At 41.9% G+C, this 27930-nt stretch overlaps 1 protein-coding gene across 2 annotated transcripts in view; it reads left to right on the forward strand.

Annotated features, from left to right (window-relative positions):
* RNF24 (ring finger protein 24) overlaps positions 1 to 27930 on the forward strand; it is an 83601-nt gene that overhangs the window by 30899 nt on the left and 24772 nt on the right. For both annotated transcript variants that reach the window (XM_034771398.1, XM_034771397.1), the window contains 3 exons: positions 8535 to 8684; positions 20444 to 20486; positions 24334 to 24375. In XM_034771398.1, the coding sequence (XP_034627289.1) occupies positions 8542 to 8684; positions 20444 to 20486; positions 24334 to 24375 (228 nt within the window). In that variant the 5' untranslated portion in view covers positions 8535 to 8541. The remainder of the gene's footprint in view (positions 1 to 8534; positions 8685 to 20443; positions 20487 to 24333; positions 24376 to 27930) is intronic.

A 27930-nucleotide genomic window follows, 5' to 3' on the forward strand; every position in this document is an offset into this window, starting at 1 on the left:
GAGGGTCCTGTGGCACCTTTGAGACTAACAGAAGTACTGGGAGCATAAGCTTTCGTGGGTCAGAACCTCACTTCTTCAGATGCAAGTCATCAAGTCATGCAAGTCATCTGAAGAAGTGAGGTTCTGACCCACGAAAGCTTATGCTCCCAGTACTTCTGTTAGTCTCAAAGGTGCCACAGGACCCTCTGTTGCTTTTTACAGATTCAGACTAACACAGCTACCCCTCTGATACTAAACAATGCAAGAAGATCTAGACTCTAGTCTAGAGCATGTTGAATGCACGCTATGCTATCTCAAATCCTACGTCATTACACTTGCTTTTTCCTAGGCCCAGATCATCTGCCCTCGTTATGGATAAGAGGGTACATCAGGACACTCTCACCCCTTCCTACTGCACTTATTTGATTACCCTAGAATAGAAAACCTTTTTGACAATCTCTGCTTATTTTACAGTTTCTCTCTGGGTGACTGACCACCTTCTCCATTGGCTTCCCATCGAATATTCCTTCCATGAATAGTGAAGGATCTGATGTGTCTGGAAGGAAGGTGCCTGGGATAGGGAAAGGTGTTCTCCACATTAAGTAAAGCACTTCCGAATAGGGACAGAAGCAAAAAGACACTTTTATTCTTCATCAAAATTAAAAAAAAAAAAAAAACCTATCTTTTTGGCTGCTGCTTCATAGATCTGTGAAATAGACTGAAATACAAGTTAAAAGAAGGGCCCAACTGTTTAAAAATCTGTCAGTTTATACAAAGCCCCTTAAAGCCATTTATCAGAGCAGTAGCCGTGTTAGTCTGTATCCACAAAAACAACAAGGAGTCCGGTGGCACTGTAAAGACTAACAGATTTATTTGGGCAGAAGCTTTTGTGGGTAAAAAAGTAAAGTGGGATTTTTGCCCAAATAAATCTGTTAGCCTTTAAAGTGCAGGGCCGACTCCAGGCACCAGCCTGGCAAGCAGGTGCTTGGGGCGGCTGCTCCGGAGAGGGGCGGCACGTCCAGGCATTCAGCGGCAATTCGGCGGACGGTCCCTTACTCCCGCTGGGAGCAAAGGACCTGCCACCGCAGATCGCGATCGCGGCTTTTTTTTTTTTTTTTTGGCTGCTTGGGGCGGCCAAAACCCTAGAGCCGGCCATCTTAAAGTGCCACCATACTCCTCGTTGGTTTTTTTTTAGGCTATTTGTTTCCTGAATCTCATGCAGAATATTTTCAGTCTAACCTTAATGGTTTTTACTTGACACTTTTACTCTCTCATGTCTTTATGTTAAGTTATGTTATAGAAGAAAAAAATTAACTTGCCAGGTTAACCCCAATGTGGCAAGAGTTAATGTATTTTATTGCTGAATTAATTTTATGCTGTGAAAAGTGCTGGACTGACAGTCCTAGAGTCTGAAGTCCTTTCCTGACTTATAGATAGGCTTGGCAGAATTCCAGTTTTGTTTTGTGTAAATTCAACAGTTATAGCAGATTTTTTTTTTTAAACCTTTTGGTTTTTTTAATAAACATTCAGTGTCACAGTTGTGCTGCAGGGGAGGCTCTGCGCAGCGGGTGGCATCAGATCCCTGCAGGCGCAAGGTGCAGGGGAGTCTGCACTTGCAGACTATTACCAATAGATATTTTTTTCGTCAATTCAGTGTGTCAGGTGAAATCAGTGTTTACGGGCAACTAATGATTTATTGTGAATCCTGTGAAGCCTGTTCATAGAACATGCACAGCATGGTCAGCACCCAGGCAAGTTTACTTCCACTTCCATCAGTATGCCTCAAGGCAGTTCATTGATTTAAGTGGAACTGATGACTTGAGTAAAGGCTATAGGATAAGGCCTATTATCTGCTTGAAGGGTGACAGGTCCCCATTTGGTTTAATTAGGATAGTTTGTGTGGGGTTAATAGTCAGTTTAGACCCACTTACCTGAAAAAAGTGTATTGGTTGGTTTGGGTTACCTCATGTAAGGAAGGAGTGATTTAGTGGATCAGATATTTAAGACTCTGCCCATCTCTTTTTTTTTTTTTTAGCGGTTAATAAACTGCCTTTTCACTTCCTGTTCTGAAGAATATTGCTTTAACTGAGTTTCAGTAGTTAATCTGATACCAAAGGTCATGAATATAAAAGACCCTGGCGTATACACTGGATAACGTAATCTCTGAACACAACAAAATTCAAAGCACTAGCCAAAGGATGAAGAATTGCTCCCAATGCTTTGGTTTGTGTATTTATTTCAGAATGTGAGTTAAAACGCAGCCAATTCACTGGATAAAAGTAAGGGTATGTCTACTCTGCGATGTCGTCGACAGAACTTTTGTCTTCACAGATACTTTAAAAAGCCCCCGCGCGAAAGGCAAAAGTTTTGCCTATGCAAGTTGCAGTGTGAATGCGTTCTGCCGACAAAGTTAACGCCGCTCGCGGGGCTGGAAGTATTTTGTCGGCTAAAGTGCCAACAAAGTACCGACAAAGAGCATTTACATATGCTGACTTTTAGCGATAAGGCTGGGTGGTGTAGACAAGCCCTAAGAAGTGATGCATAGCATATGATGGGTGAAGGAAGTAATACTTATAAATAGTGTTCAATAAAAAAACGAAGTGGACAGATGTGGCAAGATCGACATACGAGAAGCTTTCGGTTTACGTAACCGTTTGTTTAACGCTGCTGCTTCTGCAATACTGTTGAAAGTGTATCTGTAATAGCACAGGAGATGATTTCTTCCTTCTGAAACTCCTTTCTTAAGGAGGAGGGGGAAGTTGCATTACCCACTTAGCTTTTCACACTGAAAACTAACACAACAAACAGAGCCTGCTTAATTTGACTGAGGAGGAAAACTGTAACACTATCCTTATCTAGTTGTGATAAGACATTGTTTGGAACTCCCTACAATACATGTGTGGCTATTTTGTTTGTCCTTGTTATACCACAAAGAGAGGGTCAGGTTGGCGTGTTGACTTTGACTTTAACTAGAAATTTCCTTTCTTTTGCCTTAGATCCCATATACACTATAGCTAGCATGGGAATCCAGTTACAACATACACCCTAAAATGGTTACAACATGGTTCCCCCTTGCCACGTAAACGTAATTAAATTGAGTTTTAACAGAGTCCTTGATCCATGCTACAGCCTTTGACCAAACAAGGCTACAGTCGCCCAGTTCAGAGACACATGGAAAAAACCCCAAACTCAGACTGCAAAACCAAACTCTATTAACTGTGTCTAGACAAGGAAAATAGGTTTGGGCTTTTGAGTTCCAAAAAAAAAAAAAAAAAAAACCATAGCTGTCACTAGATAGCTAATTCCATTTGAAAGAGACCAAGCCTCAGACAATTGTGTTATAAGCAGTACCCGAAAAGTGGCTTTAAGGGTGTATACAAGCTTCTAGACTCGGAGGTTATTGGAGCATTTCTGCTTTGGCTTAGATGCTCTTTGGTGCATATACTGATCTCCAAGGATTTTAATCAAGCTTAGAAGTTACCAGAAATTACCATGAAAACTCTTAACTACTATCTTATGGAACTGAAGCCATTGAGAGAGAGAGAACACACCTTTCATGCTGTAATATTGCTAATTTTAAAGTTGTAGAGACACCTTTGTTACTCAGTGGGGTATTAGTGAAAATAAACCAGAGCCAAGTTTGACGGTGATGCAAATCCCAAATAAGATTGATGGTAGCACATATTAGAAGAACTATTATGCAGGGTTTCAGTAAAAATCCATGTAAATGATCTCATTCCATAGCTCTTACACGGGTGAGGGCAGGCAACCTAAATGAAGGGTAGCGTTCTGCGCGCTCATTCTTTTGGTGGATTTTTCATTTCCCATGAAAACTAAGCGTATACATTGTACAATACATGCACAGTTATCTACCTAATTACTGTTTGTAGAGATACATAAAAGTATACAGTGCTTTCAAAACAGGTAGAAGGCCATGGTTCCTTGCTCTGAAAGTGGGTAGTATAAATCCTGTAAATACCAGGCAGGTAACAGTGGCTCACATGCAAGGAGGAAACCACAATGGCGACGCTTCTTGATGATGCCGCTTCTCGGCAGCATTTTGGTGGCTGGTCATCCGGCGCCCGCCACACTCTTCTGGGAACATGAATATGCTATTGCAACAGAAAGGTTTAGGACCACTGGTTTAATGGAAGACATGGCCTTGAAAAAGGAAAGGGCATATTCATAAATTCATTCAGATTCTAGGGCCAGATGGAACCATTGTGATCATCTGGTCTGACCTCCTGCGTAACGCAGGCCAGAGAACTGCCCCAAAACCATTCCTAGAGCAGAGCTTACGGAATCAATCCAATCTTGATTTAAGAATTGTCAGTGATGGAGAATCCACCACAACTCTTGATAAATTGTTCCAATGGTTAATTACACTCACTGTTAAAAAAAAAAAAAAATCACACCTTATTTCCGGTCTGAATAGTTTCAATTTCCTGCCATTGGATCAGGTTCTACCTTGCTCTGCTAGATTGAAGAACCCTTATTAAATATTTGTTCAGCAGGTAGATACTTAGGCTATATCTACACTACGGACCTTAGAGCGGCGCAGCTATACCGCAGTAGCTGTGCCACTGTAAGGTCTCTTGTGTAGCTGCTCTATGCCAACGAGTGGTGGTAGCTATGTCATCTCCCACCAACATAGCACTGTCCACACCGGCACTTTTGTCAGTGAAACGTGTCTCTCTCAGGGGTGAGGGGGTTTTCACACCCCTGATTGACAAAAATTTTAACTGACAAAAGTGCTAGTGTAGACAAAGCCTTAGACTGTAATCAAGTCACCCCTTAACCTTCTCTTTAAGTTGAATAGATTGACCCCTCGAGTTTATCACTATAAGGCATGTTTTCTAGTCCATTCATCATTCTTGTGGCTCTTCTCTGAACCCTCTCCAATGTATCAACATCCTTCTTGAATAGTGGGCACCAGAACTGGACACAGGATTCCAGCAATGATCACACCAGTGGCAGATACAGAGATAAACTAACCTCTCTTCCTACTCGAGAGTCCCCTGTTTATGCATTCCAGGACGGCATTAGCTCTTTTGGCCACAGCCTTACTCTGGGAGCCCATGTTCGTCTGATTATCCACCACCACATCCAAATCTTTTTCAGAGTCACTGGTTCCCAGGATAGAATCCCTCATCCTGTAAGTGTGGCCTACGTTATTTTTTTTCTAGATTTATACATTTACATGTAGCCCGTATTAAAACACCCATTGTTTGCTTGTGTCTACTTTACCAAGCAATCCAGATCACTCTAAATCCGTGACCTGTCATCTTCATTATTTACCACTCCCCCAATTTTTGTCATCTGCAAACTTTATCAGTGATGATTGTGGGTTTTTTTCCAGATGTTAAATAGTGTAGGGCCAAGAATCAATCCCTGCAGGACCCCACTAGAAACAGATCCACTCAATGACAATTCTCTGCTTATAGTTACATTGAGACCTATCAGCCAATTTTTAATCCATTTAATGTGTGGCATGTTAATTTAAATCATTCAAGTTCTTTAATCAAAATGTCATGTGGTACCAAGTCAAATCCCTTAAAGAAGTCTGACTATATTACATCAATATGCGAAGGGAGGAAGCTAGTCGAAGCCGAGGGGAATCGACTTCCACCACCCCCCAGAAAATGGCTCAGGAGGTTTTAGACTGTGCTGAGGGTGGTGGCGGGATCATTATAATACACACTTCCTTGGGCTGCCCTTTTCCCCTCAGTAAACTCTGCTGTCTGCCTGTTTGGCATCTGTTGCATCATAGCACATCTCTGTGCCTCAGGTCAGGTCTACACTAGCAGCTCTTTGCTAGTATAGCTCTACTGATGTTCTGTGCCAGCAAAGTTCTTCCAGTGTGGAAGCAGTTTATACCAGCTGCAGCTCAGGTTTGCTGGTACAGCTTATTCCAGGAGGGCCCTGTTCAGGTTCTTTAAATTCAGTGTCTTGTGTGAAGCCTCTAATGGTGTAGGCCTGGGGTGCTCAAGTGACTGACTCACCTCCTGTCCCTTCCAGCCAGGTTAGGTAGGTCAGCTTCTCCTCTCTGACCAGTCCTAGGCTGAGACATAGTTGAGCTATGGGCAAGGACTTCTCCCTACAGGTTTCCAGTGTGTGGAAGTCCCATCCTGAAAATGTCCACTAGACCCCCTCTGGTTTGTTTTTTATTAATATTCTCTATCTTACGAGGCACTCCTAGTGAGGCCAGGTCATTTGACGACCACCACCTCTTTCCTTTTCAACACTTGTATTTTTGGGATTCCCTTCCTGCTGCCAGAAGGGCCAGGAACCGGTCTTCTTCAGTCATTGTTTTAAATTGTACAGTGTCCCAGATTCATACAATGACCGCTTAGTTCATCTGAATTTATATCCTATTCTGGTACAGAATTCCAGTAATGCTGGCCAGTTCTTAATTAGAAGAGAGCCACTCTATTTGAATTTTTATGTGAATGCTTGTATCTGAAGTAGAGCTGGGTAAGTTGTGTTTCTCTGTGCCTCAGTTCCCCATCTATAAAATCGGAATAATAGTTCTTCCCTATCTAACAAAGGTGGTGATAGGCGCCTATGCTGCAAATGATGAGGGCCGAATAAGTGCATTAGAAAGATAAAAGCTCCAAAGTTCTATTCCCTGCTTTGACAGTCAGGGTCAGATCTTTATTTAACACACCTATTTGCACAGATGCAACTTTGGGTGTGGAACTAAAACACAAAGGCAGGTGCCAGTAACTCTTGGATTTATATGTAGCATTGATGGTGCACAAACAAGAGCACTTACGAGTGCACACACAGATGTTTGAACATGCACAAATAGGACTGAATGGAGCCTCCTTTGAAAACTCATTTGCCTTTGTACTTCAGTTTCTTCATCTGTAAAATAGGGATAATTTTTCAATAAGCTTCACACAAACAGCAGGGAATTCAGCCTTGGAAACTGTGCACACTCACTCACCTTGGGCAAATCATTTTAACAGGCAAACATCTTTTTAATTTTTAAGTAGAGTTGGTACATTTTTTTTTTCCTGAGTTGATGTATGTTCATTTGGGTTTTGCAAGCCTGGATGAATTCATATTTGCATGGTCTTTTTGCAACAGGGCTGTTTACAGGCTATAGTAAGTTACAATAATAAATATGCACTTGTCTCCAAGGATTTCAAAGCCTTTTCCAAACATTGCTGTATAAACACTAATTAGTAGCACTATAACATGGGTGACTGTACAGACATTAATTAATCTATTTTACCGGATTATAAGGTCTTTTATTCAGGTTGTATCTAGATTTACCTCCATTCAATATACTGCCTGTTATGTTTACTGTAAAATATTGGCATCCCATGTAATGAAATATGAAGCTGAAATCATGGGAGAGATCATATGTTAAACTCATTATTGCAAGCAGCTGCTTATACAGTGTAATTTGGTCCCTCTGTGGGGACTTGATTTTGGTCACATGCTTGAATCTTGGTAAATTGACAGTTGAGCTGACTGCCGCCTTCTCCTTCCTTATCCTCCTGCATTGCCCTGTCCAAATCAGCCTGGCCTATTCAAAGATGATTTGGCACTTTAGTAAGCCCCCCCAAATGATCGGGGAGAATCAGTGAAGGTTTAGACAGAGGGGTACAGCCTACTACCTGTCTTTGAGCCAATCTGCCTGACGTGGCTAGACACTAGCTGACCCGTGTGAAAGTCATAAAATCCAGTTTTATGGCACTTGTAATTTTCCTGTGGCTCTGCCATATGTTAGTGGAAATCTCCTTGCATTCTTCTCCTCCCCCATGCTCACACTAACTGCAGCATAGGAAACCACACCTAAAATAAAAGGGAAATGCCATATTCAAGTAGGAACACTAGCTTTGCTTGAGCCAAGACAAGGAGCAGCTCAGCGTTGATTTGAACAGGTTTGGATAGCAGTCAATTATTTGCATGCTTGAAGTTTTCAGAGGGGAATTTCCACTAGATGAGGAACTGGTCTCGACAATTGTTTAAAAAAAATAAAATCCTCTTAATTCAAGGCCCTTCAGCTCTTTAAACATTCCTTTCTTGGTTGTTCAGGTTTCAGGTATGGATGGTCCCTGGCCACAATAACACGTACTGTGTAAATGTACACCAGTGGTGACTCTCCGTGGCTTTTTTTAAAGCACTTGTGTGTGTTTATCAGAAGGGAAATAACTGGATAAGATCACATGAGGAGGAGAAAAAGTTCTGTCTACGGTTTATTGTCCGTCTGCTCTGCAATAATGCTGGACTGGTCTCGGGATTGCTAAACCAGGACCGTAGCTCATAGAGAAGAAACTTGTAGGAGGGTGAACTAGCCAACGTAGCATTTCTCTTCCTTTCCTCTCTCATGTCACAGGGAACAGTCAAATGTTGGTTCTGCTGGACACCCACCCAAGGGCAGGGGAGACCTACTTGCCAGGAAAGAGGATGGTCGTTTTTATTTCTCTCCTTATGAAATGTTCAAGCTGTCATTCATCGCTTTAAAAATTAACACGATTTTGATTCTTGGTCTCTTCTGACTGCAACTAAAAGCCTTGTGTTGTATTTCTGTTTCCTCACAGCCCATCCATGAGCTCAGATTTCCAGCATTACAGTTTCAGGATGCCGAACATTGGGTTTCAGAACCTGCCTCTCAATATATACATTGTGGTTTTTGGCACTGCCATATTCGTCTTCATCCTTAGTTTACTCTTCTGTTGCTACTTGATCAGGTAAATAAACTACCATTACTATTTTCTGAAGCCAACTGAAATCTGTTTGGTCCCTGTCATGTGATGTGCCAAACATTTCCTGTGGTTCATTCAGGCATGGAGAGTACTATTAAGCCCCTTGCTGGAGGCGCTCTACCTTTTCTAGGATTGAACCCTTTTAAGTAGTGTTCAAAGAAAATGAAACAGTTTTTTTTCCCACCTAAATAGTAAAATTTTCCATAGGCGCAGCAAGACCTCTTAGATTTAATGAATCTATTGATGATTTACTTTACTTGACTAGATTTGCATAGTGCTGCCTTCCCATCTGGCATTGTAAGCAGTGTTGTCTGGTCTTTACCACTGGATATCACCTATGAAATTATTTTAATTCTCCATTTTTAAGTAGAATAATTTGCTCAGTGGCTTAGTATTAGACCCACACATTCATATATATTAAATCCATCCCATATAGTAAGTACCTAATTTGATCCAGGCACATTTCTAGAGTTGACTCTAAAGGAAAGCAATTACATTGTGCTGCTTTTAAAGTGGATTTTTTTGTAATTTAAACGTGCAGGAAACGCATGATTTCTTGGCGTCAGTGTTTTCTGCTTGCTGCTTATACTATTTTGATGCATCTCTCTCTTTAATGAATAACTCATGTACTGTGTGATTAAGAAATGTTTGATACCTGCCCTATTTGCTTTTGTACACAAATTGCTCATTCAACGGCACAGTTTAGAGATTAATGATGCAGAGTTGACTTGTTAATCTGAACAGTGATGAATGTGGTCTGTAAAGGTCATTCTGGTTTTGGGAAGTTTGAATATTTAATTGTGAGGCAAAACTATTTCTCCCAGATCAAAATGGAAACCCAGCCAAATAAATAAATAAATATCCTACAATAGAGGGGAGAGAAAAAAGTCTATTCTGAAAAGTCAGCATGCTGCAGTCTGCATGATTCAAGGCTGTGTCTGCCTCTCCTCGGTGGTCAGGAACAAAGGATCTCTTTGTGAAGATTTCAGTTTATTGGCAGCAGTTGTACCTCACCCCACGCACGTCTTAGATACCTTGCAAAACTCCTGCTGAAAACCTGCATATACACAGCTATTCTGCATATTATCTTCCTCTGTTTTTGTTTCGTTAATGTCTCTTATGTTTATGCACGCACTCCTCTTTGGCTTCTGTGGACAGAGGCGCTGTCTGTTGCCCAGCGGCACGCAGCAGGCCAACCTTTACGCTTTCTCCCAAGCTGGAATTGAAAATGGAGGTATTGAAAATGACTAATGTAGATGAGATCAGCAGGGTTCTACACCCATTGCTGGATGCCTTGTTCCAACAGGCGCGAAGCACTTTCTGCGGCTGTGAACACTGGACCCATGGACCCTATTTACACTGGCTGGATAGCTGCTGGGGTGGGGCAGTGGGGCAGTGGGGCTGCTGTGTTTAATACCTAAAAGTCCAAAACAGCAGTTTCAGTATCATAGATATCCCTTAGATCGTAAAACCAGAGTACAAGCACTCAGTAACGTTCACATATTTGCAGCTCCATAACTATTGCCCAAAGCAAAGCCTGATAAAACTTTTGGATGACTCAAAGATGGTCAGAGTGGTAAATAATAATGAGGACAGGGCAGTCCTACAGAGCAATCTTGATTGAATGGGACCAGCTTACCAAGCCAACAAATTTTAATACATCCAAAAGCAAAGTTATACATCTAGGAACAAGGAATGCAGGCCACACCTACAGCCTACAGAATGGAAGACTGTATCCTGGAAAGCAGTGACTCTGAAAAGGATCTAGGTTGGGTCATGGTAGACAAGTAACTCAACATGAGCTCCCAGTGTAATGCTATGGCAAGAAGGGCTAATGCAGTCCCTGCATGTATAACCAGCGGAGTAGTGAGTAGGAGTAGGGAGATGACTATACGGCACTGGTTAGACCAGTACTGGAATACTACATCTGGTTTTGGTGATTGTACTTTCAAAAAAAAATCTAGACAAATTGGAGAGGGTGCAGAAAACAGCCACAAAAGTGATTTGAGAGCTGGAGAACATGCCTTACAGTCAGAGACTGAGTTAACGTAAGAACGGCCATACTGGGTCAGACCAAAAGTCCATCCAGCCCAGTATCCTGTCTACTGACCGTGACCAATGCCAGGTGTCCAAGAGGGCGTGAACCTAACAGGTAATGATCAAGTGATCTCTCTCCTGCCATCCATCTCCACCCTCTGACAAACAGATGCTAGGGACACCATTCCTTACCCGTCCTGGCTAATAGCCATTAATAGACTTAACCTCAATGAATGTATCTAGTTCTCTTTTAAACCCTGTTATAGTCCTACCCTTCACAACCTCCTCAGGCAAGGAGTTCCACAGGTTGAGTGTGGAACTGGGGGTAGGGATAGCTCAGTGGTTTGAGCATCAGCCTGCTAAACCCAGGGTTGTGAGTTCAATCCTTGAGGGGGCCACCTAGGGATCTGGGGAAAAATCAGTACTTGGTCCTGCTAGTGAAGGCAGGGGGCTGGACTCAATGACCTTCCAAGGTCCCTTCCAGTTCTAGGAGATAGGATATCTCCATTAATTTAAATTTATTTAATTTTAATTTAAATTTGACTGTGTGCTGTGTGAAGAACAACTTCCTTTTATTTGTTTTAAACCTGCTGCCCATTAATTTCATTTGGTGGCCCCTAGTTCTTCTATTATGAGAACAAGTAAATAACTTTTCCTTATTCACTTTCTCCACACCACTCATGATTTTATATACCTCTATCGTATCCCCCCTTAGTCTCCTCCTTTCCAAGATGAAAAGTCCTAGCCTCTTTAATCTCTCCTCATATGGGGCCCATTCCAAACCCCTAATCATTTTAGTTGCCCTTCTCTGAACCTTTTCTAATGCCATTATATCTTTTTTGAGATGAGGAGACCACATCTGTACACAGTATTCAAGATGTGGGCGTACCATGGATTTATATAAGGGTACTAAGATATTCTCTCTCTTATTCTCTATCCCATTTTTTAATTATTCCTAACATCCTGTTTGCTTTTTTGACTGCCGCTGCACACTACATGGACGTCTTCAGACTCAAAGATCTCTTTCCTGATTAATTGTAGCTAAATTAGCCCCCATCATATTTTTTCCAATGTGCATTACTTTACATTTATCCATATTAAATTTCATTTGCCATTTTATTGCCCAGTCACTTAGTTTTGTGAGATCTTCACAATCTGCTTTGGTCTTAACTATCTTGAGCAGTTTAGTATCATCTGCAAACTTTGCCACCTCACTGTTTACCCCTTTCTCCAGATCACTTATGAATAAGTTGAATAGGATTGTTCCTAGGACTGACCCTTGGGGAACACCACTAGTTACCCCTCTCCATTCTGAAAATTTACCATTTATTCCTACCCTTTGTTCCCTGTCTTTTAACCAATTATCAGTCCATGAAAGGATCTTTCCTCTTATCCCATGACAACTTAATTTACGTAAGAGCCTTTGAGGGACCTTGTCAAAGGCTTTCTGGAAATCTAAGTACACTATGTCCACTGGATCCCCCTGGTCCACATGTATATTGACCGCTTCAAAGAACTCTAATAGATTAGTAAGACATGATTTCCCTTTACAGAAACCGTGTTGACTTTTGCCCAACAATTTATGTTCTTCTATGGGTCTGACAATTTTATTCTTAACTATTGTTTCAACTAATTTGCCCGGTACAGATGTTAGACTTACCGGTCTGTAATTGCTGGGATCACCTCTAGAGCCCTTTTTAAATATTGGCATTACATTAGCTATCTTCCAGTCATTTTGTACAGAAGCTGATTTAAAGGACCAGTTACAAACCATAGTTAATAGTTCCGCAATTTCACATTTGAGTTCTTTCAGAACTCTTGGGTGAATGCCATCTGGTCCCGGTGACTTGTTACTGTTAAGTTTATCAATTAATTCCAAAACCACCTCTAGTGACACTTCAGTCTGTGACAGTTCCTCAGATTTGTTACCTACAAAGGATGGCTCAGGTTTGGGAATCTCCCTAACATCCTCAGCCATGAAGACTGAAGCAAAGAATTCATTTAGTTTCTCCGCAGTGACTTTGTCTTTAAGCGTTCCTTTTGTATCTCGATCATCCAGGGGCTCTACTGGTTCTTTAGCAGGCTTCCTGCTTCTGATGTACTTAAAAACATTATATTACCTTTTGAGTTTTTGTCTAACAATCTATTTAGCTTTTCAAAATGAAAATGGAGACGTGACTTGATTAGTGTATAAGTACCTTCACAGGGAGGAAATACTAAGTACTAAAGGGCTCTTCAGTCTGGCAGACAAAGGCATAACGAGAGCCAATGGCTGCAAAGTGAAGCTAGACAAAAGTCGTGCCTAACTTCTAATTTGAATTTAACAGAGAGGATGATGAACCATTGGAACAAATTACAAAGGAAAGTGGTGGATTCTTCATCTCTTGATGTCTTCCAATCAAGACTGGAGGCCTTTCTGGAAGAGATGCTTCAGCCAGACACAAGTTACTGGGCTCAGTACGCAGTAACTGAATGAAACAGACTGGCTACATGATCTGTTAGTCCCTTCTGGCATTAAACTCCATGAATCTGTAAAAAGCCTCCCTCTCTCTTATAGTCATAATCAGCAGTTCCATTTGTTGTTTTCAGGATAAGCATGAACCTGAGAAACCTTTTTTCTGGGAGCAACTTAAATTAGTCAGGTTTCAGGGTAGCAGCCGTGTTAGTCTGTATCCTCAAAAAGAACAGGAGTACTTGTGGCACCTTAGAGACTAACAGATTTATTAGAGCGTAAGTTTTCGTGGATCCGAAGAAGTGGGTTGTAGCCCATGAAAGCTTATGCTCTAATAAATTTGTTTGTCTCTAAGGTGCCACAAGTACTCCTGTTCTTTTTAAATTAGTCAGGGCCTCGTATATGATTTGATTTGCAGCCATGTAAATTGCCACATAATTGTCCTCCTCTGAATTTGCAGCATGATTGTGCTCCAGAACTTCAGCTTGAATTTTTGAAGTAAAATTTAGATCTCCACCTGTCATGTTTGTAAAGAGAGCCTTCAAAACAGGAGCTGAGTATAAAGACATTTGCCTGAATCTGCAGAGAGTCTAAAACAATAGCTCCAGAGAGAAGTGGGCACTGTCCCTTCGTCCCAATAGAGTTTTTACTCTGAGGTGTAATTCTTTACATGTCAGCGTTGGTAACTATTGCACCTCTGACCAGCTTAGTAGAAATAGGCAAATGTACTCGTATGTCTTTATTGGGTGCAGTGGCAGTAGGATTGGATGCAGTGGGAGAATTAGTTGCTGTCATGATTTGCATGGATAGAGAATGAGGAATTCAAACTCTGCCTGTTCCATACAAACGCCTTAAAAAAATTAACCCATCTGTCTCTGCTCCAAAAGGGGTAAGAAAAGAGGCATTTCTTTCACAGTACCAGAAGCTTGAACTACCTCTTGTTTGTCAAAAACAAACTCTCCTCCCACACCTTTTTTGGGTGCCGAAATCCCGAGTAATATCCTACCTAGCTGCAAAACCTCCCTGGCAACTTCTGCAATGAAATTACCATTTTAATACAAAACTACATTTGGGGTAGGATAAAATAAATATGAATAAACAGTAACAGAGGCACTGGACACGATCAATTAGGTCTTGCATGATGCATGAGGGCTTGATTTTAATGCACAGTCTGTGGAGCCAAAACAGGGTTTTGTTCAGGTGCTAGCGCAAAGTATCCTATTGTCTAATTTTTCACTTTTTTCAGCAACCAGCATTGCTACAAGTACTTTTTTGCAAATAACAAATGGAGCTTGTGACATAGTTATTTGGTACATGTTTCCCATATTCCATTCCTTCCTGTATGATCATGCTGCTTCCAAGCATTTGGTTTTAGGAGTTGCAAATAAAGCAGATAAAGCAGCACCCCCTCGGTAACACGATGAACTAATGTGTCAGACTGAAGGGACTAGAGAACAAAAATTTGTACGACCTGATTCCTGGTGTATTTACATCTAGGCCGATGGCTGCCTGGATTAAGGTAACAGTACTGCCTTGGAGAAACTGGCAATAGGGCAGGTCTACCCTACCGCTTAAGTCGATCTAACTTATGTCATGCCGGGTGCAAAAAAGACATTCCCCCTGAGCAATGCAAATTACAGCGACCTAAGCACTGTCCACACCGGTGCTATGTCGGCGGGAGACTCTCTCACGCCAACATGGCTTCCATCTCTCATGGAGGTAGAGTAATTATGCCGACGGAGAGCGCTCTCCCGTCAGTATAGAGCATCTTCACTAGACACAATGCAGCTACGCCCTTGTAGCGCTTTTAGTGTAGACCCTGCCCATAGTTTCACTAGACAGACTGTCTTCCTCCCTTCTGAAACTCCATGGGAGCCAAGAGATTTGCACTCTATGATAAGGTTGGCTCTAAACAGAAGTATATTGGGTTATATATGAAATCTGTCCTGAAAAAGAGGGCAAGAAGGCTTGCATGAAGGGCTGAAATAAAATTAAATATTCCTCTACTCTTAAAAGTCATGCAGATGTGGAACATTTAATTCCACTCTTTTAAAGTAATGCTGCCTATTATGTTGCTGTTTGGGTGCATTCTATCTTCAGACTATAGACTATAACGGTTCAAAAAAGAACTAGATGAGTTCACGGAGGATAGGTCCATCAATGGCTATTAGTCAGGATGGGCAGGGATGGTGTCCCTAGCCTCTGTTGGACAGAAGCTGGGAATGGGCAACAGGGGATGGATCACTTGATTACCTGTTCTGTTCATTCCTCTGGGGCACCTGGCATTGGCCACCTTCGGAAGATGGGATACTAGGATAGATGGACCTTTGGTCTGACCCAGTATGGCCGTTCTTATGTCCAGCCTTTAAAAAAGGGAAAGAAATTTTGCAAAGACACTTGCTGATGTTTTTTTCTCTGCTTTAACTTTGGGGACATTAATGTGACACCAAATGTATTGCATTCAGACCCATAAAACCCAAACTCAGGGATACTAACACCAATATGCCCCGTTAAATATTTTAAAGGGGGTCTTTGTGCTAATTTAAAGTAAATGCTAGTTTTGTCCATAATCAAGCTTTCGTACAGTTTATAGTGTGTTCATGTTTATGGTTGCCACCTTTAGCTGAAACACTTCAAATTACGTAAGGGTGTGTGGGCCACTTCTTTCTCAAAGAGGCTGTTTATTCACTTTTGCCCTTCTGATTTTAAACATGCTCAGATTAAACAAGTCATTCCTGTCCGTTTTGGAAAGCTAAAGATGCAGTATCTCTTTGTTAAAAGTAGTATCTCTCTTACCCCGGAGAGAATTTAGAATCCTAGAATATCAGGGTTGGAAGGGACCTCAGGAGGTCATCTAGTCCAACCCTCTGTTCAAAGCAGGACTAATCCTCAGACAGATTTTTTTGCCCCAAATCCCTAAATGGCCCCCTCAAGGATAGAACTGACAACTCTGGGTTTAGCAGGCCAATGCTCAAACCACTGAGCTATGCCTCCCCCCAATACTATGCTAACGTATTGCTGTTGTGCTGAGTTTGGGCTCCTTCTTGCACAATGATTCTCTTCTGTTCATGCTTGCCAATTGAAATAAGGATTTGTCTTCTCATATAAACCTATTTTTAGCCCATGGAAATTATACAGTCCTCTTGAATATAATGGGAACTTTATATTGCATGGGGTTGTTTTTTTGCTTGTTCTTACTTGTGTATTTCTCACCAAGCCCAGTGGGACAGTGTCAGATGTCAAGGAAGCGTTGTATTTGGTTTGTCTCTCTATGGAGAATTGCGTTTTTTGACCGAGTATCACAAATTGTTTTGAGTAGCTCTCTCAGAAGTCTAGAAGGCCAATTCTTTAATGAATTCCACTTTGAATAAAATATTGCCTCTGGCATAGCGCTGTTGCCTATGCACAGAATACTGACGTGATGATGTCACTGAATATACAATACTATGAAAGCTGGGTACTGTACTCACTAGGAAGGCGAAAACATTGGTCTTTTCAAGCTGAGAATCCTCTCAGTTCAGGATTTGAAGGAATAAAGGGAGGAGCAGATAACTCTAACCAATAGAGGCTAATAGCAGCTCCAGCCAATGAGAGATCTTTTGCATAAAGAAGCACTAGAGAAGGGACATTCCACTGTACTTCTGTTGCGGGCTGTACAAAGTAGATCCATTGAGATACTGCATCTTTAAATGCTACTCTGTTGCAAAATGTAAGACTTTTATAAGGTTTTTTCTTCTAGACTGTGCTGCCTGTTTTACAGATTGCTATCTTTGAACTCGGAGAGGTTAAGTGTACTAATAATGGAGGTAAATCTATAAAATGTTATTTCCTCTGAATTTTGTTACCTTAGTAGTTTACTCACTTCATTACTGAAGCATATTCTAATAATAGTTGAAATTGAAAGAAACAAAATTATCCAGCGAGATGCAATAGTCCCTTTTTAAAGAGAGAAGCCACTGGGTGTGGGGCATAAACATTGGAACGGGATTCTAAATTCTAGCTGAAATGAGTGATTAATTTTGGAGATACCATCTGCCAGAACTCACTTCTGGATACTAGCTTCCTGGCATGAGACTAGTGAAAAAACTCCTCAGGCTCTGAAAGGTTCCTTGGTGCTGAATTGTGTTAAGGGTTTTTATTTGGGGGGTATGGGGGTTGGACCCTCTCAGTTTTAGTGCCTTGGCATCACATTGGTGCCTGTTATCCAGCAATTTAGTGATGGCAGGTGCTCAGTGCATTAGCACCAGAGACTTTCCATCATTTCAGCATGCGATGCTGTAGGGGGTACAGTTGAAAAGGCTCAGCGACTGCATGAGAGCTTTGGTCTCTATTTGTCCAGTGCCTTGGCGCTCCTCCCGTGTCAGCCTACGGTGTAAGGCAGCCTCCACTGCATTAACAGCGTTTCCATGAGGCCTTTGCAAGGCAGCTGTGGGGTCCTCTTTCCCCACTATCACAGAGCATTCTTGCTTGCATTTGGCCTCCAGAAAGGAGTCTTGTTTTTGGTCTCTCTGGGCTCCAGAATTTAGAAAAGTCTCCTGTCCCAAAAGTTTTTTTTTGCTTCCTTGGGGATTCCCCCCTTGAGTTGGCCACTTTTACCCTGGCTCTTATTATTGGCATATCCTACAGTCTGTCTGTGAAACCTCTCAATGGTAACAGAGATTTCTTAATCCCACTGCACATGGTTGGCATTGGCCTTCTAGTCATTGCCTGTTGCAAGTTTTATTCTGACTTTTGGGCCATCCGTTGAGTGAGAATTCTAGTGGATGGTATCTTTAGAGAAGAGAAAATGGTGGCCCTAGAATTCAGCTTCTCTGTTGGTAGCTTTCCAATAGATTCTCTCCTGCTACTTATTCGTCACAGTTTCAAGATGATCTCGATTGGGATGAGGTGGAGACGTTTGCCTCTTGATTTTTTTTTTTTTTTTTTTGGTGATTGGTTTATTTCTTGAGAAGCTTTGCTTCTTGTACTCCCCAAACTGAGAGGAACATGTCAAGGGTAGCACTTTAAGCTCGGGGACTGGTGCATGTCAGCCTGATTCATGGTGTACCCTGCTACTGCAGCCCTTAGGGACCAAAAAACCTCTGAGAGTCTGGGGAGTTCCATCAGTGGAATGTTAAGGAGCTGAAACCCAGGAATGAGCATCCCACTGGAATGTCTTCAGAGAAGCGGAATTACAGCTCAGTACATTACACATCTTCAAACCGTGTTGGAGACTGCAGTGGATGACGGCTCAGAAAAATTACTTACATCTGTCTGGCCTTTATGCGTGCACATTGCGACCATGTTCTAAAAGTCCTTGCCCAATTCTTTAGCATCCATAACTTTCCTCTTCAGTTTTATAAATGTTTTACCAACTGTCAAGCTTAAAACGAGAAGCTATTTTTGATTTTATAAGCACAGTTGACATTTGTAAAGGGTTTTGTATCTTCAAATGAGCTGTATAAATGCTGCTGCTGTTCTTAAGGCTGGCAAAGATATTTTTAATAAATCTTAAATTAAAAATCATCAATGCAATTCAGCCTAGAGCAGCTGTTAATCCCTAGTTCTGTCTTTGAATGTACGTGTTTGTAAACCACGGCAGAACATCAACCATACCAGCACAGCTGTAATACTAACAGACTAGGAAATGCACTGCTTTTTCCTCTCACCCCCATGCCCCACCTTAGGCGTTTTAGGCTAAGCCTGACATTGGAGTTTTCCAAAAACAGATTTATAGTTTGTGAAAAAAGATTAACATTAAATACATATAGATACGTGGAGTGTAACTTTTTGTAACCACGTTAGCGCACTAAGCATTTTCTGTTGATTCTAAATTAAGGCTCTGATGTTTTTGATGAATTTTTTGTTTCACTCATTTTTGTCCCTAGCAATTGGGATGGGACACTTCCATCTATGACTTAACCGTTCGTTCATTTTCATAAATAAATACTTCAGCTCTTCCCATTGTCCACATTTGGAGTTCCTTGCTATTCAGGCGCTTTTTAATGTGGATTCATCCACTCAGTCTCCACCTCTTGATTCCTGCCAGAAAATGAAACTATACAGAAAACAAAAGCTGTACTTGGCTAGCAATTTGAAAGCCTTAAGAACTACTCGGGATAGCCTACACTTATGTCTCTCACTGCATAGAATCTTTATTATGGGCTTGATTCTGATCTCACTTAAAATTGATTTTACTCCAGTGTAACTCCGTGAATGCCAGAGGAGCAATTCATCATATACACCAGCGTAAGTGAGATTGGAGTCATGTCTATAATAAGCTCAGATGATTATGACTCCACAGTTAAATATAACACAAGTTGATCAGTTGTTAGGTAACCACAATCATTTGGTCTTCTGCTGAATTAAGTACATGAAAATAAATTTCCCAGGTTAAAGCTTCAATTTCCTGTAATTTTTAGCCGTGATTATCTCTTTGGCTATTAAATTGCCTCATGTCCCTTAACTGCAACTGAAAGCTGCAAAATCTCACTAGGTCTAAATCATTCTCCTATTTATTTTCCTCTTAAAAAGGGATGTTTATTTTTTGCTTTATAACCAGTTGAATGACTTACCTTGAATGTTTCTCTATAAGACATTGGATATCAGAAAACTACTTTCACACAATACTACATGTGGAAAGCACAGCAAACAATTGGCGTTTGAGATTAATTTAACGACTCAGTACAGTGACTAGGGCTCGAATGGTAAACACTTAAAAAGGGCAATTCCCTTTTCGTTCTGTCCACTCCCCACATTTAAAGTACGAACCGAGGTGCCTTTCTCCACTACGTTCCCCAGGCGTTGAGCCCTGAGTATTCTACACTTCCCCATCACCAGAAAAAGATGCAGTGTCCATTCAACCCAGCATATGAATCTTAGTGGGAGAAGTGATTGGGGGGGGGAAATGGGCATGTATGTTAGCTGTTCGTACTGTTCGTCCTATCAATAACTTCTACAGGTTAAGAATTTGGTAAGCAGCATTTAACAACTCAGATAATGTTTTTGCAGCAAATTATATAGTTCAAAAAAGACAAATTGTACAAGGTTATCAGCAATTGAATGGAGATGTATATCTTGCCAATTATATCTAAGCTCTTAAAGTAACTCACTGGGAACTGGATACTGCATCATTATGTGTCCTATATTTTTCAAAGCTAAAAAAAGTTATTAAATATGAGGGGAAAATGCAAGGTTTTTTTTCTCTTATCTGGGTTTCGTGCTAATCCTAATATTTTGGCCTATTTTGTTCATATTTTCCTTTCTTGATTTCTAGGCTCAGACATCAGGCACACAAAGAGCTTTATGCCTACAAACAGGTGAGATGTTAAATAGTAAACTACTTTTTTCTCCCTGTCCTCTTACAGATCAATCTGAGCAAGAACCGTTAATTTCTTGTGATTGTCACCATTTTAGGTTTCCACTGAGCTGTTCCAGAGTTTGTCTTGCCATTTTAGGCCTACCTCGGCAAGTACTTACATATATGCTTAACTTTACTCACGTGAGTAGTTCCATTGAAGTCAGTGGGAATATCCACATGTTTAAAGTTACCCGCATACATGTGTTTTGCAGAATCAGGGCCTTACTCTATATCAGTGCATGTTGTCAATTGTTCCCTACAACAATCTAGGATTTGTATTCTTAATGTTACTCCCTATATACCAGGCACTTTCTCAAAGTGATGGAGAAAGGATGGAGTCGACTAAGCAGAAAAGATAAAATCAGTGATTTATAATAATGCAACTTTCAAAAAATATATTTATAAGTGGAGCAGCCATGTGGCAGGAAACTGACTGGCATATCGCAGCTCAAACCCAGTAGTGAGCTCTGGGTCAAACTCTGTGAGGCTAGATAACAAAAGGGGAAAATACAAGACTTTCAGCCTCCTTCACGCAAGGAGATTTCAGTTCCTTCCAAAACATCCAAAGCTTTCACAGACGGCAATGAATGTAATCAATTAAAATCCTGTATTTGACTGGATTTTCCCGGGTGAAGGGAGGAGTTGCTGCCAATTGAGGTACTGACTTTCTGTGCCTAGAGCTTGCGCTGACTGGAGGGGGGAGGAAAACCTGAGTGTACTTGCCCTGGTGGTGGGATCTGTTCCCATTGCCTTCAATGGCAATAGATGTGCCCCAGCAACATGACTCCCAGCTCTTGCCATGTTTACAGGAAGTAGTAATATACCTCTCCTACAGCAATAAAAAAAAAAGTGCTGTCCCAGTGGATCAAAATTCAGTTCCCATGAACTGTATTTTGCTGGGTTAGATTACACGAACCCTCGGGGGCATTAAAGCAATGTACTGAATTTGGAATAGTGGGATTTCTCTGTAGGGAAAGTTTCCAAGTATTCTTGGCAGATCAAACAACTTCTTCCACTCACTCCTATAGACACACATCAGTGTCTGCTTCAAAATAAACACGGCTGATAGATTAGTGGCAGGATAAATTTAAATGCCCGCCTTTCTTTAGTGTTGTAGGCGTGTTGATCCCAGGATGTGACACACACACACAAGGTGGGTGAGGTAATATCTTTTGTTGGACCAATTTCTGTTGGTGGAAGAGAAGTTTCACAGAGCTCTTGTTCAGGTCTGGAAAAAGTAACTAGAGTGTTGCAGCTAACTGTGAGGTGGGACAGATTATTAAGCACATGGCAAGAAACCTCTTAAAATGAAGTGGGCAATTTAACACCTCTGCAGTCATGGGACAAAAGAAGGTTAGGAGGGCCACCTTGAGGAAGAATTTCTGGAAAAATTAACACTCAGCAATGATATATCTGAGGCCAAATCTACACTACACACTTACTTCAGTATAACTAAGTCACTCAGGGGTATGAAAAAGCCACACCCCTGAGCGACGTATTTATACTGACTGTAATCCCCCGAGCAGGTGGCACTTGATCGGCAGGAGAGCTCTCTTCCATCAGTTTAGAGCGTCTTTACCAGAAGCGCTACAGCAGTGCAGCTGTGCTGATGCAAGCTTGTAGTGTAGACCTGCCCCAAGAGACATCAATGATATTTTCATCCTTTGGACAGATGACCTAAACTCCCTCATAGATTTCCACCGTCAGTTCACCAAACTCTCGAACGCTTCCACACCAGCCTCCCCTTCCAGCTTCAGCAATGGAACCCCACAGACAGGTATCGACAAGAAACCCAGAGATCACCACACTTACCTCCACAGAGCCAGTAACCACCCCAGACACACCAGGAAATCTGTTCTCCACAGACAGGCACTCAGATACCACAGAATCTGCTTCAAGGAGAAAGTTCAGGATACACATCTTAGTCAAACAAGGACTGAGAAGTAAATTGCATCACAGAACAGGCCAGCCAAATACCGCAAGAGAACCTGCTCCAGTAGGGTGAGAGGAAGGGGACACACTGCCCACTCACCACTAGTTGTCCCCTAATACTCCCACCGTGGAACCCATATGGGATATCCTCAAACAGTTACAACCTATACTTGACGGCGACCACATTCTGAAAGAAATCTTTCCTGAACCTCCTCTTCTGGCCTTCAAACAACCCCACAGCCTTGCCAAGCTCATCATCCGAAGCAAGCTCCCCACACCCCAGGACACACCAACTCAGAGTGGCACCAGACCCTGCCAGAACAACCGATCCAAAACCTGCAGACATATCTGTGCTGCTATGATGATCAGTATCCCCGCAACACACCTTTTCAAGATCCATGGGTCCTACACATGCCTATCATAACCTGTGCAGTACCTCATCCCGTTCATCAAATGCATCAACAGCAACTGTGTGGGTGAGACCAGACCATCGCTATGCTCTCAAACGAACTCACACAGAAAAATAATACAAGACAGAAACTCCTCATCACCGGTGGGCAAATACTCTTGACAAGGCAATCATTCCATATCTGACCTCTCAGTCCTAGTCCTCAAAGGAAACCTGAACATCTTTCAAAAGACGAGCCTGGGAACTTAAATTCATAATTGTGCTAGACGCTGAAAATCATCTGAGACACTTGTTTTATGGCTCATTACAACAATTTGTAACCTAATATCCCTCCTTTGTCCTATGTCTGGAGAGGTGTTAATTGCCCGTTTCATTTTAAGTGTGTTTTTGCAACATGTGTTGGCCCCTTATGCATGACAATCTGTCCCAGCCTCTATTTAGTCATGACACTCTGGTTACCTTCTCCAGACCAATCTCTTCCACCAATAGAAGTTGGTCCAACAAAAGATATTCCCTCACCCACTTGTGTCTCAGCTTTCTTTAGTGTTTTGGTCATTTATCTTTCAGTTCTGTAGTCTGAGCAAACATTTTGACATTAATAACATTACAAATGTACAATCCTTTCTTTGTTTACAATCCTACTCCCTGCTAGTTAGCCAAACGGGATACAGAACTGTGAACAAAAACAAGGGGAAAAGGATGAATTGGTAAGAGGAGGAAATATTTGAATAATGAAGTTCATCAAACAATATGGGAACATGGCATATTTGATTTCAGAAGGAGGTTCTCTGGATCTCATCCCCTTCTTTGGATTAGCCGTTGTAATCTGCACAATAGCTGCCTTCCCTCTCTCACATGTTCTTGGCGAGCATTTTGAAAACTGTGTTTTTACTAGTTTACTATTCATGTCTGGTTTATTTAGGCTGTCAAGTTTCTGGTGGTGTTTTGTTTTTTGTTTTTTTTACTTCTAAAAACATTAGCTATAATTTGCCTACACATGTATATCAATGTTCAAAAATATCTATGTGGATGATCTCTATCTGTCCCTCTCTCTATTATATAAAAAATGTCCTCCTTCAGAGCTCCAGGTTCCTGGGGAAGCACAGGAGAAACTTAGCGTAGTGGAATAAAAGACCCACAGCAGGGGCACAGCTGGCCTGGGCACAGTTGACTTGAGCTCCCCTTGCAGAGCTAAAATTACTTTGTTGATGTTCAGGCTCAGGGACCCTCTCTCCTCAGCTGGTTGTTAGGGACATTCAATCCATACAGCTAAAGTGGAGGAAATACAGCACAGAAACGTTGTCACTTTTCAATTATTTCCGTTAAAGATTAAATACAAAGGAAATTATTTACATCAGCTTTATTTCTTTGAAAGGAAATCTCTGAAGACCCAATTGATGTAATGAAGTACAGCGATCAGAAATGGTAGACGTCCCGGTCCTAATGCTGTCTCTCTGTCTTGCAGGTTATTCTAAAGGAAAAAGTAAAAGAGCTTAATCTGCATGAGGTAAGCAAGTGTTTTGGGGCTGCAGTGAGCTATTACACCTACAGAGCAAGGCCTCTTTCTCCAGTTCAGGAGTCCGCTGTTTATCATGTTCTTTTCTGGAATGATTAAACAACTCGTGTAGATTTCACGCACTCCTGCTTCTAGTCACTTGTAGTTGAGGGAGATGGGCAGAGTAAATAAAGAATAACCAAAAATCTACTGATAAGAGAGAACAAAATGAAAATAAAAATCCGCCATGTTACAATTTATGGTGTAAATAGATCAGGAGTAAATAGAACAATTGATCTGGATCAGTGTTATGGGTGCTCATTTCTGCATTTATATCAGATTAGAGAGACAAAGTGGGTGAGGTAATATCTTTTACACGTCTGTGGAAGCTTGAAAACGTGTCTCTTTCACCAAAAAAAGAAGAACAGGAGTACTTGTGGCACCTTAGAGACTAACAAATTTATTAGATGCATCCGAAGAAGTGGGCTGTAGTCCACGAAAGCTTATGCTCTAATAAATTTGTTAGTCTCTAAGGTGCCACAAGTACTCCTGTTCTTCTTTTTGCGGATACAGACTAACACGGCTGCTACTCTGAAACCTCTCTTTCACCAGTGGAAGTTGGTACAGTAAAAGATATTACCTCACCCACCTTGTCTCTCTAATATCCTAACACAGCAAACAACAATGGTTTACATCTGGTTGGTACTTAAATTCCAGAATACCAATCATGTGCCCCAAAATGATTATTTAAGCACCTGTGCAGAACTCAATGTCCAAACTTAAGCCCCCAGGACAAAAAAAATGGGGTTTTATGCTAATATTTTAATTGGAGGAGGGAGGGACAGAGTTTGCGTCTAAGCTCAATTTGTCCTGAAAGCTTTGTCCACAAAACTTGATGACATGAAGTTATGGCATGACTGGAGGGTTGGCATCTACGACTGAATGGCTTGTTGGCCATTTTTTGGAAAGAACGAAGCCAGGCAAGAGGTGAGATAGAAGCCAGCAAGGAGGAGGCTAGAAATGGCTGAGAGAAATGAGTGGTGGCAGAGAGAGGAGTGGTGGAGATCTTATTAATGGGGGAAAACATTCTGGATTTAGTGAAGGCCCCAGCACAAGGGGGACTGTACACCCAGCCTCTCTGATTGCAGCATAGTCATGTTTAACTGTAGACTTGTAGGTGGGAAAGGAGTTGAATACCAGGTTGTCTAGGAACAGAAAGGTTGTTTACAGTAGTGAGGAACTGTTGCCACATCATTGTTACTTAGTAACCCAGTTTGGATTTTTAATGTGGTTTCAGTGTTACAGGAAGGTGACCAGAACAGACTAATGACTACATTGTCAGCTCTTGTCCCCACTTAAACTTAAACACGTTAGTTTCCATTCAGCTTCTGGATGGCCAAAGTGCATCTCCCTAATGCCGCCGTGGCATAGTACTCGACGCTCGAGCCAAAATGTGTGTGTGACTGTGTAGAAGCTGTCTGAAAGGACAGCCCGCCAGCACACAGCCTCTCTGCTTCTGCAGGCTCCAGTTGTTGCCATGAATTAATAGGGATAGAGGCAGCAGAAGAGCGCAGAGCAAAGCAGAAATAATGGCGGGGTGGGTAACTGCGATGGAGAGACCGAGCCCGTGGCCTGAGGCAGCATCCAGTGATGGTCAGGCAGAGAGGGACTGCAGCAGTCATGGGGCACTGGGAGCACAATATGTATGTTATGTAACGCACATCCCCAGTCCCCGAACTAGCCTCAGTGTGAACAGATGTCATTGTCATGGTGTTCCCTAGAATATTTTAGAAGTCTAATTTGTTAATGAAACAACTGGAAGCCTGACTCTGAAATACTCTGTACCGCATCATCGGCTTCCTGCATGTGGAAGCTGACTTGCTGTTGCTGGATCAGAAAGGCTCCTACACTGAAGTTTGGGCAGGATGTGGGTTTGGGGTGGAGGGGGAGAAGCATTTGGGGACAGAAATAATGTATGTAAGATGATTAGTCAAATGTGGGTCCCTCAAATATAACCGTATAAAGGTGATTTCTGGCTCAGACTTGGTAATGGGTCAGATGAGTACATTTCTGGTTGCTACCTGAGTTGGGCTGAGTAAACTCTGTGGGACTTCATTCCAATTTAAAAACACCCAGCCGCTTAAGCTTCTGTCCGTTGTGATTGCAGAGATCCCCCTTCACAGTATGAGCCATAACAATGCTGCCTTCCTGAGTCTGCAGATAGATAAACAATACCTTGAGAGGTAGGAAGGGCACCCATTCATGATGTCTACTTTGGTATGTTCAGAATTATGCCATTGCTGACTATTTCGCTGCTGATTACTTTAGCAAGAACACAGAGTTCTTAGAATCATAGGCCTGGAAGGGACCTCAAGAGGTCATCTGATCAAGGCCTTTGCACACAGGGCAGGACTAAGTATTCTCTAGACTATCCGTGACAGGTGTTTGCCTAACCTGCTCTCAAAAATCTCCAATGACGGAGATTCCACAACCTCCCTAGGCAATTTATTCCAGTGTTTAACTTCCGGGATTGCGGTGGAGCATGCAACAATTAGCACCACTGCTCCCAACCCTCACCACCCTGCCGCCTTCATGAGTCAACAGTGTGCCTCAGTGTGCCCTTGTTGCCAAGAAGGCTAATGGTATTTTGGGCTGTATAAGTAGGAGCATTGCCAGCAGATCGAGGGACGTGATCATTCCCCTCTATTCGACATTGGTGAGGCATCATTTGGAGTACTGTGTCCAGTTTGGGGCCCCACACTACAAGAAGGATGTGGAAAAATTGGAAAGAGTCCAGCAGAGGGCAACAAAAATGATTAGGGGGCTGGAGCACATGACTTATGAGGAGAGGCTGAGGGAACTGGGATTGTTTAGTCTGCAGAAGAGAAGAATGAGGGGGGATTTGATAGCTGCTTTCAACTACCTGAAAGGGAGTTCCAAAGAGGATGGATCTAGACTGTTCTCAGTGGTACCAGATGACAGAACAAGGAGTAATGGTTTCAAGTTGCAGTTGGGGAGACTTAGGTTGGATATTAGGGAAAACTTTTTCACTAGGAAGGTGGTAAAGCACTGGAATGGGTTACCTAGGGAGGTGGTGGAATCTCTTTCCTTAAAGGTTTTTAAGGTTGGGCTTGACAAAGCCCTGGCTGGGATGATTTAGTTGGGAATTGGTCCTGCTTTGAGCAGGGGTTTGAACTAGATGACCTCCTCAGGTCCCTTCCAACCCTGATATTCTATAATTCTATGATTCATTAGATGCCTAGATGGACATTGGTACGGGTTCAAATTGTATTTGGCACTGGTGTGATTGCTACTGGAATACTGTGTCCAGTTCTGGTGTCCACAGTTGAAGAAGGATGTTGATAGATTGGAGAGGGCTCAAAGAAGAGCCGTGAGAATGATTAAAAGCATTGGAAATCATGCTTTGTATGAAAAACTCAAGGAGCTCGATCTAGTTATTTCAACAAAGAGAAGCTTAAGGGGTGACTTGATCACAATCTGTAAGTACGAACATGGGGAACAAAAAATTGGTAACAGAGAGCGCCTCAATCTAACAGACAAAAGCAT

This window comes from Trachemys scripta, chromosome 5 (genome assembly GCF_013100865.1).
Source record: "Trachemys scripta elegans isolate TJP31775 chromosome 5, CAS_Tse_1.0, whole genome shotgun sequence".
Lineage (NCBI taxonomy): Eukaryota > Metazoa > Chordata > Testudines > Emydidae > Trachemys > Trachemys scripta.